Source organism: Rhodamnia argentea, chromosome 3 (genome assembly GCF_020921035.1).
Source record: "Rhodamnia argentea isolate NSW1041297 chromosome 3, ASM2092103v1, whole genome shotgun sequence".
Lineage (NCBI taxonomy): Eukaryota > Viridiplantae > Streptophyta > Magnoliopsida > Myrtales > Myrtaceae > Rhodamnia > Rhodamnia argentea.
The window spans coordinates 18,561,731-18,580,953 of record NC_063152.1 but is presented as its reverse complement, the minus strand read 5'-3'; the positions used below and the strand labels follow the sequence as shown (position 1 = coordinate 18,580,953).

General features: G+C 39.6%; 1 protein-coding gene across 1 annotated transcript; it reads left to right on the top strand.

Moving 5' to 3' along the window:
* The first annotated feature begins 15,939 nt into the window (after window positions 1-15,939).
* Window positions 15,940-17,628, top strand: LOC115727123 (berberine bridge enzyme-like 13). Its single transcript, XM_030657282.2, has one exon. The coding sequence runs from the start codon at window positions 15,964-15,966 to the stop codon at window positions 17,611-17,613; it is 1,650 nt and encodes a 549-aa protein (XP_030513142.1). The 5' UTR covers window positions 15,940-15,963; the 3' UTR covers window positions 17,614-17,628.
* The last annotated feature ends 1,595 nt before the right edge of the window (window positions 17,629-19,223 follow it).

The window sequence follows — 19,223 nt, the reverse complement described above, 5'->3', positions numbered from 1 at the left end:
TCAATTCCTCTCTCTCGTGTTCCCGTCGCTAGTCGTCGGTCGTTGTTTGTTGACTGCCGATCACCTCTCTCACATCCCAATCACCATCAGCCAACCCTAGGTCGTTAGTCTTTGATCTTCATCCGCCCATGGCCGCTTGTTAGTTGCCGACCGCCATCTATGGGTTGCCTCTCTCACATCCCTACCATCATTCGCCATCCACTAGCCACCGATCATCGATCATCGCTCATCGATCATCGATCTTTGGTCCCTAGTGTCGCGACCCTCCTCAAGCCCAATCTCAAGAGTGCGAGGGCTAATGGGTCATCTTTCGATCTAGCTGTCTGTGGATCTCGAACGCGGGCCCCTCCCAATGCCCATTGCCCAAATCACAATGGAAGATATAGTTGAGTTGACTTTTTAGTTTGGTCTAGTGACATGTAATACATGTGCATGTCTCAGAGTCGCCACCACTCATTTCTTGGAGGGTATGATTGGAAAACCCTATCGATTAATCAAGAGTTTCTATTCGAATCTACGAGAACAAGAGAAGAGGGTTCGGGGACTTAGTTACGCCAATTGCCTTAATTGACTCTCTTTTGATACCTAAACTGAATGAATTTTCTAACCTCACATTTCATGCAGATGAGTGGGGTACGAATCCTAAATCTAGAAGTTCATGCATATGGGAATAATTATCCTAACAAACACAATCGGTAAAAAAAAAAGTGCACAAATCAAGAAATCAAATCATTTAGATAAATTGCATCAAATCAACATGGCATTCCTAGTAAAGCCCTATTGTCTTAGAGAACAATCAATCACAGCTCGGAGGGTAAACATGAATGATTTGGACACGATTTGCCCATGAGGGGCAAAATCGTAATTTTGAGAAAATCTAGGAACGATTTGCTAAAAAAAGGGAAAAATCAACATTTTGAAAGGAATATGGAATGAAACGCATCGAAAATAGGATTGGCCACCTAAATTGACCTATCTTCTAATTTTCGGCCTTTTTTTGAAAATCTCAAGAATTTTTGGAGATAAATTACCCATGAAGGGTAAAAATGTCACTTTGGAAAGATCGGGAAAAGAAATCTCAAAAATAGGATTGGCCAATTGACTGTGGCCATTCCTCAATTTTTGAGAATTTCTAAAATTTTCTAGGAGTTTTTTTGCAATTTTTTCCTATTTTTTGGATTTTTAAAACTATTTTCAGAATTTTTTAAAAAACATTTTTTTTTTATTAAAAGAAAGAAACACTTCCTAGTCGAACCGGTCAACGCGATCCGGTTTAGGTTCAAACAGCGCGGACAACAAGCGCCAAAACAATGCCGTTCGACATTTGATCCTACGGGTTCTAATGAACCACATGGTCGAGTCTCGACCCTCGGATCGGATTACTAAGATCTACGGCTCAGATTAAACAAAAACTCGATCTAGACCATCTAATCTAACTACCAAAAAGGACAGTCAAGATTGAATGGAGAGACTAGATTGCATCCATTCAATTTGCATACTAATCCTACGGCCACAACCGTATGGCGAGACTAATTCTCGACCGTCCAATCAAACTTTATTTTCTTTAAATTCAAAAATATTTTCTAATTATCATAATATTAAAATTCTAATTATTGATCGAACGGTTGGACTGCTTCTACGTGGCCACCTACGGGACGTCCGACCGCCTAACAGATTCTAAACGGCTCTAACGGTCTCATTGGCATGGCATGCTACGTCGGCGCTAGGTTGACGGTTTGACCCATTGACCGAGCCACGTCAACACCATCTTCAACCTCTAGCCTATGACGGAATGAATGGCCGAGATCTTCCCGGCACGATCCAACAGTGAAATCCTAACCAAATTTGATGAAACTGGCGTCGTTCAACTAGTCTCGACGCCGGGGACAACATATCTGAATCTCATGGCATTTAATCTATAGAATCACTAGCAATGAACTTCACACAGAACACATACACAGTACATCAATCAAGCAAATCAGGCAATATCAGGCTAATTCCTTCATAGAGAACACTTAATTGAAGTTCGGGAAGCTCACCTATAGGTCCGATTGACCTGGTTTGGCCTAGATTTGCCTAGGCAAGCTTTAACAGGCTTGATAATGATGAAGAGGTTTGGAAGGTCAGACACAAAGTTTCAGAGAAAAATCAATGCAAGAAAATTATACAATGATGGTTAGCGATGTATGAGAAACAAAAGGCACACTAGAATTTTAGAAATGAGGCTCGGAGACTCACAACACCATGCGAGCACAGCACAAATCTCGAGATTGTGACTCACTGATTTTCGAAGTCTCAGGTGACATGGCTGACTGCGATTACTTCACCGAGACTCAAGGATGCTTCCAGTGGCGATCTAGCAATCTAACTTGCTCTAGATTGGCCGAACCAAGACTGTTCAATCCGAGCTCGAACGGTGATGATCCACCAAGCCTTCTCTCTCTCTCTCTCTCTCTCTCTCTCTCTCTCTCTCTCTCTCTCTCTCTCTCTGTTAGACGCCCAGAATAGAATGAGCCCCCCTCTCTTCTAGAATACGCGTTCGGTTGTTATATTCCCGTTTCAAAATTTCCCACGGCCGAGGGGGGTGTCGTCAAGCTTGTCATGTGCCTCCCATGTGCAAAATGGCACGTCGACAGCGTCAACAATGGCTGGGGATTCCTTCCAGTCTGTTAAGTCCTCCGATGAGCGCAAATGAGAGCCAATTTGGCTCGTTCTTTTGATTCTGTTGACTTTCACAAGCCCAGAGGTTGACTGGTTTCGTCGGAGCTCCTTCGGCAGTCATTGGCGGAGCCACCGATTCCGATCGAAAGGTTTTCATGTAACAATTGAAACGCCAACATAAGCTCCTTCAATTGTGTCCAATTGAGCCCCCAATTTCTTGATGCAATTTTGACTTGCAAAATTTAAAATTGGCACGAATGGGAGGTTGGGGATGACAATGTTCGACCGAGTCGCTAGGTCGAACCTAGTCCGACCCGGCGGACCCAGAGTTTTCAATTTCTTGAAATTGACCTGAAATTTCTCAAAAATTATCAAATTAAATCACATAATTGGAATCAAGGGCACCAATTCTACTGGGAATGCTATTTTTCCAAAAAAAAAAATTCAAGAATTTCACGAAAACCTCAATTTAGACATAAGATCCGAAATTTGAAAATGAGCAATTGAAGGCCTAAGGGACCAATTCAGGTAAAAAAAAAAAAAACCTATGCCAATCACTTCAGAAGGTTGAAAAACATAGGGTAGAGGTCTTACCTTTAGTCCCCAGATTTTGATTAATTTCACTTTGAATAGGATCCAAGGACTAAATTGAAAGAAACTTTGGCAATTTTGCCCAATTCATGCAATCTTGCAATTTATGTGAATAATTGGATCAAATTACATTGCAGGGCAATCCCATTGAATGTCAAGACTCTAAAAATGCAAATTAAAGGACTCAAACGATAATTTTTGGACAAATCCAATCATATGTGTAATGAAGGAACATATGAAATTGAACTTGATTTTTGAATTTTCAAGAGGTCAAGATGAAAAGGGAATTAAAGAAAAATGCAAACTATTTTTTGGTATTTTTGTGACCTCAAATGCTATTTTTCTAAATTTTTTCAAACATTTTCCTAATTTCGAAAAATATTAAAAAAAGAGAATTATGAAAATTATTTTTTCATTAAAAATGGTTCCCTAAGCTTGGCTAAGGCTACCAAAGTTGGTTTTTACAATTTTCCAACTTTTTATGAATTTTTCAAAAAATAAACTAGAAAAAGACTAATTAAAAATAATATGTCAATAGCTACTCCTCTTTGAGAGGAATCTTGTTAGAGGTTTCTCTCAAAGACAAGGTAACACCCGAGGCTTAATCGACTTGATTGAGGAAAATAAAAGAAAACAACTCATGACACTCAACTTTCATGCCCATCAATGTACGCTTTGATTTGAAAGGAAATATGCTCATTATGTTCCTTTTGATGTAAAAGAGTCGAGGGTAGAAAAGCTTACCTAACACTCACCTTATCGATGTTTGTACGGCATTTGACATGAATGGATCAAAAAAGATACATAGGAACTCGTCTCCCGAGTATTCTAGGTGGCTTAAGCTCTGACTCATATAATAGGTCAAACCATGATGGAATTCCTTACTAATAGGATGTGAAAATGACTTATCCCGTTTGTGGAATTCGTCTATGGATTGATCCATATGGTGGATCAGCCCAAAAAAGAATTCCTACTTGCAGAGATTCTGGAGATGACTTATCCCCTATGGGATTCGTTAGAGAATTTGATCCTTATAGTGGATCAGCCCGGAAAAGGTTTACCTACTAAAGAGTTTACCCGTAAGATGACTTACCACTTTTGGGACTCATCAAAAGACTTTAAAAAGGCTCACCTAACAAAAGGTTTACCTACAAGATAACTTATCCCACTTTTGGGACTCGTCAAAGGACTTTAGAAAAGTTTACCTACCAAAAGGTTTACCTAAAAGGTGACTTATCCCACTTTCGAGACTCGCCAAAGGACTTTAGAAAAGGCTTACCTAACAAAAGGTTTACCTAAAGGAAACAATTCTAGGATTTAGGAGATACCTGAAATCTTGCAAAAAGTTGAATTTGGGTAGTTCTTCTCAACGTAAGAGGTGTCATTCTGGGATCCGGGGATGCTAGGAATCCAACAGAAGCTCAAACATGCAAATTCTTTTTACCGAAAGGTGCCATTCTAGGCTCTAGGACTACTAGAAATCCTGCAGAAGCTTAAACCTGCGAATTCTTTTTATTGAAAGGTGCCATTCTAAGATCCGGGACTACTAGGAATCCCGAAAAAGCTCAAACCTGCAAATTCTTTTTATCGAAAGGTACTATTCTAGGATCTAGGGCGACTAGGAATCCTAGAAAAGCTCAAACCTACAAATTCTTTTCTCACCAAGAGAACATTAGAGATCTTCAAGTGATATCCATTGTCAAATCGACAAAACTTTACGACTTAGACTTAAGTCGTGAAAGAGTTTGAATGAATGCATTATGATGCTAGAGGCTATCCAAAACATCTTGCAACATGTAGAAGTGATAAAAAAATTCCTTGTAGGGAAAATTTGGATTCGACAATTTGAAAACTCCAAAGGAGTTTGTTTAAAACATCCATTGGAGTATTCTCATCAAAGAGGACCTCTCATCGCGTTGAGATAATGGTCTTTCGTGGATAAAGCACTCGAACTTCCTATCGAACCTATGCTTAAGATTCGGGATCATTCGCAACGCATGCATCTCGATCGATCGGGAGGTCTTTTGAAGGACTGTAATGTTGGGCTTGGACAATGGTTTTCAAGTGGGACTCACAAGTGAGTCAAAGCTATTGAACGAAAATCTTCAACATCTACTTCAAGTCTACAAGTCAAGAATCCTGCAAAATGAGAAAGAAATAATCTTGATTATACTTCTTCGAACTAAGCTCTACGTTAATCCAAGTGCCTTAATTGGAAAAGGTTTTTCAGGATTGTAACGTAGGTGAGGATTGGGGATCGAAAAAAGGCTTATTTTTGGGCCTAGAATATGTGAAAGGGTTTGACGTTGGTGATCATTGCAGATTTATCACCGATCTTGACCTTTCTGGATTATCCTTCGAAGAACGTTTTCAATCTTATTTCTGGAGAGCATCATCAGCCTTCCGAGAGTGCACATTTATCGTGTTAAGATTATGTCAAGCTCTTGTTTATGTTTTTGTCTCCTGAATATGACGTAACTAGGGAGTACCTTTTGTGGTCTTACTCCCTTGGGAATTTTCTCTTTTTATGGCCAGATTTCACCGAGAATCTTATATATAGATATCCTGCGATCTATTGACACTTACAAGATCAAACACATGATTCATAAATGCACAAGTATTTGAATTGGCATTGGCCTTGCTTTTACCAGGCATTTTGCTTTTTCTTAATACCTGGGATCATCTTTTCCTTTCTTTTTTCATTTTTTTGTCAAAATCCCGCCCTTTTATTTCTTTTTGGAAATTGGATTTTCAATGATTGTGCTAAACATTCGATTTGAAGTTCTAGCATGCTCAAGTATTCATTTAAGAATTTCTCGTAAATCCTGTCTCTTGAACTCTTCCGTTCCTAAAGTGACATCACTTCCACCTTGGAATACGTAATGACCACCAATGGTGTTCATGAAATGAATATGCAGGTTCAATTGGGTTGTGCAAATGGTAAAAGTGTATAGGATAGAGAAAGAAATGCTTTTCGTCATCCTAAAGTACTTGAATCATCGCATAAACAACACACGAAGATTGATGTTAGTTCAAGTAAGAAAATTTCTAACCATTTTCCTCCCGATGCTGCTGAACTTACCTCCATTTGGTCCAAACTTGGGATGGCTTTTGATAGGGGTAAAGAATGAAACCACGGCTCAAAGGGGTTATCAATGGTCGCCTATAGTGTTTATAATAGAGAAATGAATGCCTCCGTCATCTCAATCCATGTAATTGCTACGAATAACATCTACGTATGTAGGTCAAGGTTTCACTATTCTTTCATTCCACTCATCTCTCAAGTGTGTATAGGACGTGTTTGGATCAGATTTACCTCTCGTCCGAGCAAACATCCTTTCGAACGGTTTAAACAACCCTATAATTTTCTGCTGTCTTTGATAGGATTTTCTTAATGTTCTTATTTGCCGCTTCAGCTGCTCTATTCATCTGTGGGTAATAAGGGGACGAGTTAAGATGTCGAATACGAAAATGATCCAACGGATCATCGACGATCTTGTTATTTAAGTTGGACCCATTGTGCGTGATAATTGCTTGGTGAGACCCATAGCAAGAGATTATATCCTTCTTGATAAATCTCACCACATTCTTCGCAGTGACATTTGCATAAGAATTACCTTCAATCCATTTAGTGAAATAATTAATCGCAACCCGAATAAAGCGATGACCATTCGAAGCAGCTGGGTTAATTGGTCCAATAATATCTATCCCCCACATAGAGAATGGCCAAGCTTCGGACATCCGATGGAGTTCATTGGGAGGTGCATTGATTCTGTCTCCATACATTTGACATTGATGATATGATTATGGGATTAGCATACTTGCTTCTTGATTCGGGCTTGTCTCCGCTTCCTCTTTTTCTTTTCGGCCTTGAGATGTCCTTTTATAGTCATTCATCTCCAACTACCCATTCAAGGCCCCTAGCGGATCGCTCTCCAAAACTCCCTGTTTGGATGATTACGTATCTCAAGAAGATCTTGTAGCCCTTGAGGTCGACAAAGGAAAGAGTTACCCGTTGGATCAAATCGCCCATACAATTGTGATCTTGAGTTTCCATAGATAGGGTTCTTCATTAGAAAAGTCACGTTCGTCTCCCTTAATCCGTGTCCTTGATTGATCTTCAAGATAGAGAATCTTCAAGAACAATTCAGCTCAATTACCTACCGTTGCAATATATCAATTAAATCATCTTAAATATGTCTATTGATATTTTGGTCGTTGTGCATAAAATACTCTCTCAGAGCTTGAGCATCACTTCAAAGTCTAAGCTCCCTACTCAACGTCCGAGCTCAATACAGCATCTGAACTCCTCAGAATAACGCCCGAGCCTTTTTGCTAGATTCAATCATGTGTATCTCACACCTTTGGATGATCTAAAAAACAAGTATTTCATCGCATTAACTCAGATATAAGAGATTATGAATTGTTTTGTCCACTTCAAAATCACTTAGGAATTTTTCTCAATAGATTAATTGTGTACATTTTCCTAACTGCATGTGGTAGATCAAGCTTAGTACTATCCATGGCATAATTATGACAATCAGCAATACTGGCATGTGAAGCATAGGACAAATACTCCACCTTCATCCAAGTACATGGTGACAAACTAGAAAATTTATAATATACAGTAAGTAAAGTTCTTATAGAATTTCTCAACTACATGTTGAAGTGCCTTGACGTTTTTTCGACGTAATTCTTCCAAGTCACTCGTAATATTCCAATGGGCTCTCTTTGCCTCTTCATACCCAAAGCTATCTCTACTACAACGAAATGATCTATTTTAATGTCTGCATACAACTATCAGTCTATCTCATCTACCTTCGAAGCTTCATCATTTGTAACCTCGTAACAACTATCAATTGCTGTGGAATTGAGCGATTTTGCAAACTTGTCACATCTACTACACTCTGAACATCTCTAGGTTCTGCCTGAAGCTCCACATATTTCTAAACATCGTCCAAATCTTTCTCCACTGTTGATTCCTCACTCCTATTCCGAACAGAGTAGATTCATCAAAGGTAACATCCCTCCTAAACATAAGACTGGGCAAATCTTCCTCGGTGCACCACAACATGTATCCCTTCACCCCATATGCATAGCTTAGGAATATGCACTTCCTTACGCCCGACTCCAACACACTATCACTCACACGAGCATAAGCAGAGCAACCGAACACTTTCGATCCTGTGCAATCAGAAAACTTACTTGACTATGTTTCCTTAGGAGTTTTCCTATCAATTTCTGGTGATGAAGATTTATTCAATAACTAAAGAGCGGTATTCACTGCTTCAACCCAAAAATCTTCAACTAATCCAGCTTGAAGAGTAAAGAGCGAGCTCTCTCCAATATAATTTCATTCATCAATTCTACAACTCTATTCGGCTATGGTATATCGATAACGATACGGTGTCTCACTATGTCTTCTTCTATGCATAATTGACCACAAGCATATGATCTTCCTTCTTATCTGCTCTTCGATCATTGCCTTCTACAACTTGAACAGACTAAGCACCTCGCTCGTGAGCTTAAAAAGACAAATCCATACTTTTTTTTAAATATCATCAACAAAAGACAATACATACCTGCACCACCCTAGGATGAAATCGGAGAGGGTATCCATAAGTCCGAGTGTATGCAGCCCAATCTTTGAGGTCTAGTGAACCGTCATATTAAACTTCACTCTCCGCTAGCTGCCCACCCATATTGTTGTGATCGCAAAACTTCAGCTTCTTAATTTAATGACCTCCCAATAGACTCCTCTGACTCAAAACAACCATCTTGTCTCACTCATTTTCTCATTCATTTATCCAAGTCTCATATTCCATAACCGTGTTGTATCCTGACCCGAAGTATAAGAGAATCTAGCATATGAGCTAATCATTATCTTTCCCTAAAGGATATATATCCCACAATCTATCTTCCCCCGCATAATTTTAAGTACACCTCAAGAGACCTTTATAACTCCACCTTCAATGGAAATTCGGCATCCAAACTTGTCAAGAACAATCAATGAGATAAGGTTCTTTTTCGGTTCCAGCATTGCCTTACATTTGTCAACGTTCGCACCATTGCATTGTGCATCGTAATCTGAGATGTTCCGAACCCCACTACTTCACAAGTAGCAATGTCGCCTATAAGCACATTACTACCCTCTATGCACTAATAGATAGTAAACCAGTGTATATGAAGCCCGTTGACTAATTTTTATGGATTCCGTCGTTTCATCAATTCGGACTAAATAGCGAGCTAAGGAATCTCCTTCTTTTTGCTAGTGGATTTCCCCATCCAATTCGTTATCACATTCATAATGATCAACTTTACGGACATCCCATTGGATTCCGAAAGTTCGTAGCATTAATCTCGATAAATCCCAAATTATTATTTCTCATGGCAAATGTTAATATGACATCGGTATCACTAGAACTATTATCTAATGTGGTAGTAATATTACCATCGCCTACAGACTTCACCTTAACTCCTTTACCCTTATACTTCAAACAATCTCTCTTGTAGTGCTCTACGTTACTATAGTGATAACATCAATGGTTTCGACAATTCGACATCGATTTAAAACGGCTCTTCAAACCTTGAGTTAGAGGATATATGTCCCGCACCGTATACCTCAGATAACCAAACCTTGTGCACTATTATGCACTACATTATCTTCTCTTAACTTCTTTTGACACTCTTTAGAAAATAAAGCGGATTTTACCTCTTCCGAGGTAATCGTAGTACGCCCCTATACCAATGAATCCATAAAGTGCTCAAAAGAATCCGGTAGAGATACTAATAGCATCATACCTTGTTTCTCATGAGGCAATACCTCATTGACATTCTTCAAGTCCATCATGATTTTGTTAAACCCATGTAAGTGGGCTCTTATGGATGTGCCTTCAACCATTCGGAATTGAAACATCCTTTTCAGCAAATATAAGCGATTGTTCAAGCCCTCCATTACATAGAGTGCTTGAAGTTTAGCCCATAGTGCTGCGACATCCTTCTCCTCAACCACCTCTATCAACACCTCATCCGATAGGTTCAACAAGATTTTACTCATTGCTTTCCTCATTAACACGTCCTTTTGGACATCTTTCATTGTTTCGGGTAACTCATCTTTCCCTCCAATACTTTAACCAAACCTTGAGTCGTTAATAACGCTTCCATCTTGACACTTCATAATCCAAAGTTTTTGTGATAAAAATATGGAAATGCTAATGAATCTTGCAAATAAATCAATCCAAAATCAAATAAACGATGAACAATAAAATACACTAGAGACTTACATAGTTCAATGCGAATATCGATACCTACATCCATGGGAGAATCAGCAATAAATAGTCCACTATCGGAGAATCAAAGTTACAATTGTTCATACACTCGAGTATTTTTCATACCTAGATTAAATCCAAGCAAACTCATAAGTAATATTTCACAATCTCTCACGGAGAACTCACTTAGAAAATTCACAAAGAAAATCGATATTTATCTTGTGTTCTCTATGCACGGCTGAATTAAGAACGACGTTCACATTTTATTTGTACTTCTTCGTGCGACGACTTCGGATGGAAGAGTCGATTGTTCGCTTGTAAAAGAACAGAGAATATTTCTGCATGTGTTCCTTTCACAGTCAAACCTTGTTGACCATCCACTCTTCAAGAAAAATCGGGAAAAGTACACTATAAGTGCCATAACTTGTGTACGGCATTCATTTGAGTGCCATAACTTTCAAAACGTTCACTTAAGTGCCATAACTTTCAAAAATCGTTCACTTGAGTGTTACGTCGGAGCAAAATCATTCACTTGAGTGCTACAGTAACTTTTTCAGCGTGCCACGTCGGTTTTCCGGCATGCTACGGTAACTTTTCGGCTTGTCACATCAGCTTTCCGGCGTACTACAATAACTTTTTCGGTGTGCTACGTCAGTTTTTCCGGTGGCCAGGTCAATATGGCACTCAAGTAAACGATTTTTGAAAGTTATGGCACTTAAGTGAACGTTTTGAAAGTTATGGCACTCAAGTGAACGCCGTGCAAAAGTTATGGCACTTCTAGTGTACTTTTCCTAGAAAAATCTCTTTCGCGTCCACTTCTTTCTTTCTTGTTAAACAACGAGCTCTTTCCCTTTTTATAAATACTATAAACATTAATAGAATAAAGAAGTCCATTGTTCTCTCTTGTAGTGGTAGAGATTTCTTCTTCTTTCATAGTGATTGAAGCTCCCTCTCTTGAACTTCTTTACGCGGTTAAACTTGGATACTAATCCAATTCAATCACAACAAATCCCAACATATACATCTCTACACGTGCTTCAAGAAATTAATTGGATTTGTTTCCCATAGTTTAGCAAACTGATTTACATCCTCTAACCGGATCGAGTTGTAAACGACTCAAACTCGAGAAATAAATCTCAACACTCTGCTGCAACGTGATATTGATCAGTCATCTCTCCCTCCCGATATTCCTGAAAATTCTCCTAAAAGATCTCCTAAAAAATCCTCAACCAAAGAAGATGGAACTGCTCCAGTGGCTATCAAAGGTATAAGTCCTAAAGAACCGGTGGTTCATCAACTTACTCTCCCTTCCTCCCAAGAAGCACTTGTTCTTATTGATCAGCCGAAGATCACGACGGAGCATAGCGAGCCTCCTATGGAGACCAAAGAAACATTAGGTGACAAACGACCGATGATGATGATGATGATCGGGTATTTTAGTATTTTGAGCCCCTCTAATAGTTGACCGGTTTCGTGTTTTCGACCCAATTCAATGCCCATTTGACCTATTTTTATGAAATTAAAATTAAAATTGGACTTGGACTTGGGAACATGTCTAGGGCTTGGGTCTAGGGAGGTTTCGATCAATTGGTCCAATTGTGTGTGAAAACCCCAAATTTCTTGACAAATGTACTTGTAAATTGACCAATTGAAGTCCTTAATGTCAAAATTGTGCAAATCAAACTTTGCCAGTGTGTTTGTTAAGGTCGGTTGCACTTGGGTAATGATTTGGTGTCGCATGAAAACAACCAATTCACTAAAAGCCCCAAATTTGGTCCAAATTGTCCCATAATTAGGTGAAAATTCGAATGTGCTCGGTTCATGAAATTGGTTTGATTGAAATGTAATTAAAATTCTATGGATCAAATATCAAAACTGATCCAAAGTAAGAACATGGCTAGAAAAGCCTCAATTCGTACTTTGATTCGACTTGGGCATGAAAAGCCGTAAATTGCGAATAACTATTCCCCAAACCTAATTTTTTAAAAATGATGTGGTCAAAATGAAGTTGGAATCAAAAGAAGAAAGAATATTAGTAGTTTCATTTCAGGGTCATGTTCAGTCCTAAATTTCTTTATGCGGCAAATGCTAGGTCTATATAAGCCAAAATATAAGTGTCAACAATCGGTTTCTCTCATCATGCAAAATCTTCGTCTAAAAGAGAAGAAAAAACAAAAGCCAAAATAAGTTGTGTTTCCCGTTAAGGGTGCGAAAATTCTCCACCACAAGGCGACAGTAATTTTTTCTTTGCCCCACGAGGCCTAGCGGCTGAGTCTCACCTATATTGGGACGGCCCGAGCTCGCTTTGTGCGAGGAACGAGGACTGGATGGAAGGTTAAATGTTTGCCCCGACCTCATGGGACACGAAAGAAAATGGATTCTATACTCCGCCTCGAGTACATTATTTTGTTTTCCATTTTTTGGCTTCGCATATTATTATTATTATTATTATTATTATTAGTATTATTATTATTATTATTACTACTACTACTGTGTGAGATTGGTAATATTAATACCAATTACCCGTTCCGCCCCCATGATTACTCCACCATTAGTTTTGTGGGAATTTTGTTAGGTTGATATGATCTTGGGATGAGAAATCTCCATGACAAGTTTCAATTTGGCAAGAAAATCTTGTTCCTAGTCTAACCCTATGCCCTAGTTGGGACCATTGTGAGATGTTGTTCCATTTAGTTTTGCTAACGAAAGTAATGGTTTGAGAAGCTTAGGATCTATTTGGCAACGATTCTGATCCGAAAAAGTTATTCTGATTAGAATCACAATTTCTGATTCCGTTTTCCAGATAATTTTTAGATAGTCAGAATACGTTTGGTAATTGCATAAAGTTTCTATTCCCGAAACATAAACGCGTTTGGTAACTGTACAAAATTTCTATTCTTGGGAACTACCAGTTATTTTTTTTTAAAAAAAATTTAAGTTTTTTGCATTTTTTTAATTTTGTAATTCCCCCCTTTTAAATTTTAAAGCTTATTTTTAAATTTAATTTAAAAAAAAATAGTTGTTAGTAAATTTTCAAATCACATTTTAACTATTTTTATAGTTCGAAAGTCCACGTGGATTTAATCTTTTTAAAAGAACTGAGACTTTGTTCTTTTTATGATTCTCAAAAGTAATTCTTTTTTTCATAATTAACTTTTTTTATTCTGATTTTTGCTCCAAAACTATTCTCGAGAATATAATCAAAATTAGAATTATTTACGTTTTCCTTTTTGGTTCTAGGGAACAGAATCAGAGAATTAGAATTATTGCTAAATAAGCCCTTGTTAACTGTTGAAAACTAAACTTGTCAAGACTGAATTTATTGATATATAACCCTTAGAGTACACGTGACTTAATTAGTCGATCAACTTTAAGCCAAAACTCACTTAGTTACTGAAGTAAATTAAGACCTATATTCACATGCCCAATTATAAAAATTAAAATTAGTAATGGTAGGACATATAATGAGAGGTAGGGGTGAGTCATTCTAAGTTCCGTACAAGTTCCACCTAGAGCCCGAACGTACCCATCGAAATAGTTTCCTCATTTTTTTTAAACATGAAACATACCTTACATGCCTTGAAACTTGAAACTTACCCCGTAATAGTGTCCAAGATTTATTCAGGTTTTACATGTATTATTAATTGAACAATTACAGTAAATCATCACATTTGATGACAACCATTTACTGTTACAATCCACTAACAACAATTCATATTTGACACAAATAAATGCGGAACATTAACAAAGTAAATGAAAATGAAACCTCGGACTAATGGTTTTACTTTATACACTTATCATCAAACACCATGGAATATCGCAGGATTGCGTGAAACCATCTACTAAGATAAACACAAAAACTTGTTTCAAGTTCTAAGTTTCAGATTTCAACTTCCATCTACCTAGAACCTAGAACCCACCATTGGAATAGGTTTCATATTTTTAAATGTAGAACATACCATGCATACCTTGAAATGTAAAACTGGACTAGTTCCCCACCAGTCCGGTTTCAAGTTCTAGGTTCTATCTTGAAACCGTGCTCATCCTAATAAGAAGGACTCTTTGAATTGGAAGCTAGCGAGATAGAATGGTAGGTGGGTGTCAGTGAAGGTGCTAGCGACGGTTGTGTTTGAGGGGAAAAACCCTATAGGGAGCATTATTATTGCAGAAGAATGGAGATGGTAATGAACAAAATGTAAAGCCTCCTGTGAGAATGCGTCAAATAAATGGCATCTGCTTCACCATTTTCAAAGGGGAAATCAAAGAACTTTTAACACTAGACATTTTCTTAGAAGCGTCTTCAATCCATCAAATAACAACGAGATAATGATATAAATGGTTCATATTTTGACATAATATATAATGTGATTCTTACATTTTAAATTTGTTTAGTGTGGTCTTTGAACTTTAGTCGTATGCAATGTGATCCTCAAACTTTAAATTTGTCCAATGTGATCATGGACTTTTTAGTCCATGAACTGTTTGACATTTTCATGCAAATTGAACATGGATCTGCTAGCTTGATAATCTAACAAGATCGATAGTTATTTCTAATCACACAATCTCCCAATCAATGAGTGTTTTATGTAAAACACGAGGTGATGGTGTGTGAATTTACAGTTGAGATTATACCGTCCGTAATAATACTGTCGGGAAAGCATTTTCCAGTTGAATATGTACCAAAAGTTTAAAGATTATATTGAACAAATTAAAAGTTCGAGGGCAACATTACACATTGAACTAGAGTTCATGAATCATATTAAACAAATATAAAGTTTAAGGATTATGTTATACATTGAGCTAAAGTGGATGAAAGTTCAAGGACAATTTATGTATTCACCATTAATGAGGTATCCGTAGAAATTTAGACATTTAGTTGTTGAAGGTTGCTTGAGGGAAAGCACAAGTCGTAAAGTCTGAAAAAGCACGAGTCGTAAAGAATGTTAGTACAAACTAGCAACTAATTTTTTTCAGGAAAAGCACAGAGTAAAGGACATAGTGGTTTCTGGAATAACCCCTAAACTGTAGATTATGGAAAAGAAAATTGATTATATTGGGTGACGATAAAACTAAGAGTTCGCTTTGAGCAAAAAAAATGATAAGTAACTAAAAATTATTATGGGTTTACTTTCTTAAAAAGACGTGGGCTCACAACATATTAAAGTTTCATAATCACCTAAAGAATGTCATGTCTTCGTCTCGACACGTAAACTTGGGAGGCATGTGACCTTTTACTTGGTTCGAAGCTTAGACATCAATCAAATGATGCATTTTCACGCTAAGTTTTTGGCAATAGTTACATTAAACGACCCCACGCTTAATTGATGGAAGGCCTTGGATACCCAAAGTGATGTTCGCATTAGATCATCCACACGTTGTGTATGCCATGAAAATCCACTATATAGACTCGCCCCACCAAAGGGTTGTTCAATTGAACCGATTGATGAGAGCAGAGCAAAAACCGACCCCAAAAATGGCGTTTCATAGCTCTCTGCTACTCTCACAGATTCTCTTGCTTTTCTTGGTCTCATCGTCTTCGTGGACATCTGCGACTCATCCGATTCAGCAGACCTTCTTTCGTTGCCTTTCGACCAATTCCAGGAACTCTGTTCCTCTTTCCTCGTACTACACCCCGGGTAATGTCTCTTCCTTCACGTCCGTCCTCAACTCCACGGCGAACAACCTCCGGTACTTGCTCCCAACGGTGCCAAAGCCCGTGATCATCTTCACCCCGCTGTCCGAGGCCCATGTCCAAGCCGCTGTCATCTGCTCGAGGTGGCTTGGGCTCGCCCTCCGTGTCCGGAGCGGAGGCCACGACTACGAGGCGGTCTCCTACGTGTCCCAGATCGAGTGCCCCTTTGTGGTGATCGACCTGGCCCACCTCCGCGCCATCAACGTGGACATCCCCCGGGGGACGGTGTGGGCCCAAGCAGGGGCCACGACCGGGGAGGTCTATTACCGGATCGCTGAGAAGAGCAAGGTCCACGGGTTCCCAATGGGCCTGTGCACGAGCCTGGGCATCGGGGGCCACATCACTGGCGGGGCCTACGGGTCAATGATGAGGAAGTTTGGGCTTGGCGCCGACAACGTGGTCGACGTCCGGATGGTCGACGCCAAGGGGAGGATTCTCAATCGGAAGGCAATGGGGGAGGATCTGTTCTGGGCACTCAGGGGAGGTGGCGGAGGCAATTTCGGCATAATCCTGGCTTGGAAGTTGAAATTGGTCGATGTGCCTGAGACTGTGACTGTGTTTACAGTCACCAAGACCCTCGAACAGGGCGCGACAAACATCCTGTACAAATGGCAAAAGATAGCACCGGAGCTGGACGACAGGCTCTTCATCAGAGTGATCATCCAGGCCTCGAGCACTGACCTGACGGCGAACCGGACGGTGACGACCTCATACAACGCCCTGTTCCTAGGAGACCCGGACACCCTCCTTGGGATCACAGGCAAGGGCTTCCCAGAGCTGGGCCTGACACGGTCCGACTGTGTCGAAACGAGCTGGATCGGGTCCGTCCTGTACATCGCGGGTTACCCGAACACGACCGCCCCGGAGGTCCTCCTCCAGGGGAAGGCCCTGTTCCGGAACTACTTCAAGGCCAAGTCCGACTTCGTGAGGACCCCGATCCCCGAGACGGGCCTTATGGGACTGTGGAAGATATACTTCGAGGAGGAGGTCCCATTCATGATATGGAACCCGTACGGCGGGGCGATGGCCCGGGTACCGGAGTGGGCAACACCGTTTCCACACCGGTGTGGCACGCTGTTCAAGATCCAATATGTGACGGCCTGGCAGGACGGGACCAAGAACGCGGCCAGGCACATGAGCTGGATCAGGAAGCTGTATGACTACATGGCTCCTTACGTGTCCAAGAATCCTAGAGAGGCCTACGTGAATTACAGGGACCTTGATTTGGGCATGAACAAGAAAGGTTTCAACAGCTTGAGGGAGGCGAGCTCTTGGGGGCTGAGGTATTACAAGAGCAATTTCCACAGGTTGGTTCAGGTCAAGACCAAGGTTGACCCCGATAACTTCTTTAGGCACGAGCAGAGCATTCCTACTCATCTTCGTATGAAGAAAGGGAATTAGAGAGTAGCAATTGACTAGGGCAAGACTTGCTTGGTCCACTTCGGAGTTTGATGGCTGGTGGTTGTACTCCTTTTGTCTTTTTATTTATAGCTCAAAATGGACTGTTGTTTTCACGGCTATCACTTTTATTTTCTTACGTTTATCTCATGTCTTCCTTCCTAAGCTTTAAAAGGCAAATTCTAGAATTCCTAGAGAGAGAGAAAAATAAATAAATAAATAAAGGAGCTCATCATCCAATGAAGAGCGCTTCAAAAATGCCTTAGGGACATGATGGCGAAGAGCAGGGGTGGCTGTCATTTTCGAACATGAACCAGCATTATCTATGTCTCCCAAGATTTGACTATGAAGCGGCGTCAACATCATCTTGTCTGATGTTTCCACGTGTTCCACGATCCAAAACCCTAAACTTAGGGTTTTGACGCACGGGGAAATTTCTTGACCGCCAAGCGAATTATAGCCACTGAATAAATAGCCAATAGTGCATTTTGCTGGTTAATTCACCCCCTCATCTCGTTCTGTGGTTGGACCAAAGCAGCAAATTCCGAATTTCTTGACTTTTCAGGATGGAGATGTGGTCCATCCAGAGTAAGTTCACAAGCATCATGAGCGAATACTAATAGTCTACCGCATCTAGGTTGCGCATGCCTGAAAAAATTGTCCAATGCTAAACCTATTAGACAGCGACTAATTTAGTTTTAAACATTTCAATTGTGTCAATTTAGTCCTAAACATTTTCATGATTGGCCAATTCAATCATAAACATTTTGACTATTTATCAATTTAGTCATAAGTCATTTGAAGTCTTGCCCATTTAATCATAATCCTATTATTTGGATAGTTGGACGAAAAGACTACATTGACAAATTGTTAAAAATCTTAGGACTAAATTGGCACAATTGTAAAGTTTAGAACTTAATTGGTCGTCGTACAATAAGTTTAAAATTTTTTTGGATAATTATCCCATCCTTTTCTAAGGGCGTATGTGGGCAAAGTCAATTTGTATATCATGACATGGAAATGATGTAGTTGAATCACATGAAGGGCACTATTCCATTGCCCACGTCATGAAGAGGGAGTTTTTATTCATTTACTCTCACATTGATCATATTTTGTTTGGATTTATTACCCTTTTTCGTCCAATGAGATCACGGGGACGTGGGAGGTGGTCAGTCCATTTCAGTTTGCTGTTACCATGTGAGTGTGAGGAGTGAGGAAACCTTGTGGCCACCTTTACGTCTACTCATTCGATGCTTATGTGAGTGTAGAGAAGTCATTCGCATCTCTTCTGCTTGTCCAACGTTAGTTCTCCTAGTCCTAGGACCACCTACTTTTTGATGAGTAATATCATAGAGTTTTTTATTTTGATTTCGGGCGAATGAGGATCGATTGTCGGGATCTTTGACAAACACAATCTCTCTAAATACACGATGCGACATTTATGTGTATCTTATAAGGTTTCATTCACCAACCCTAGCACGATATAAATAGTGGATTTGTCGCATTCGGATGAAATTTTTGACCACTCAATTAACTCCCTGGAGATTGCATTTGTAATCCGGCACTCATATGATGAATTTTCGGAGGATGGCTTCTAGGGTAGTCAATTTTAA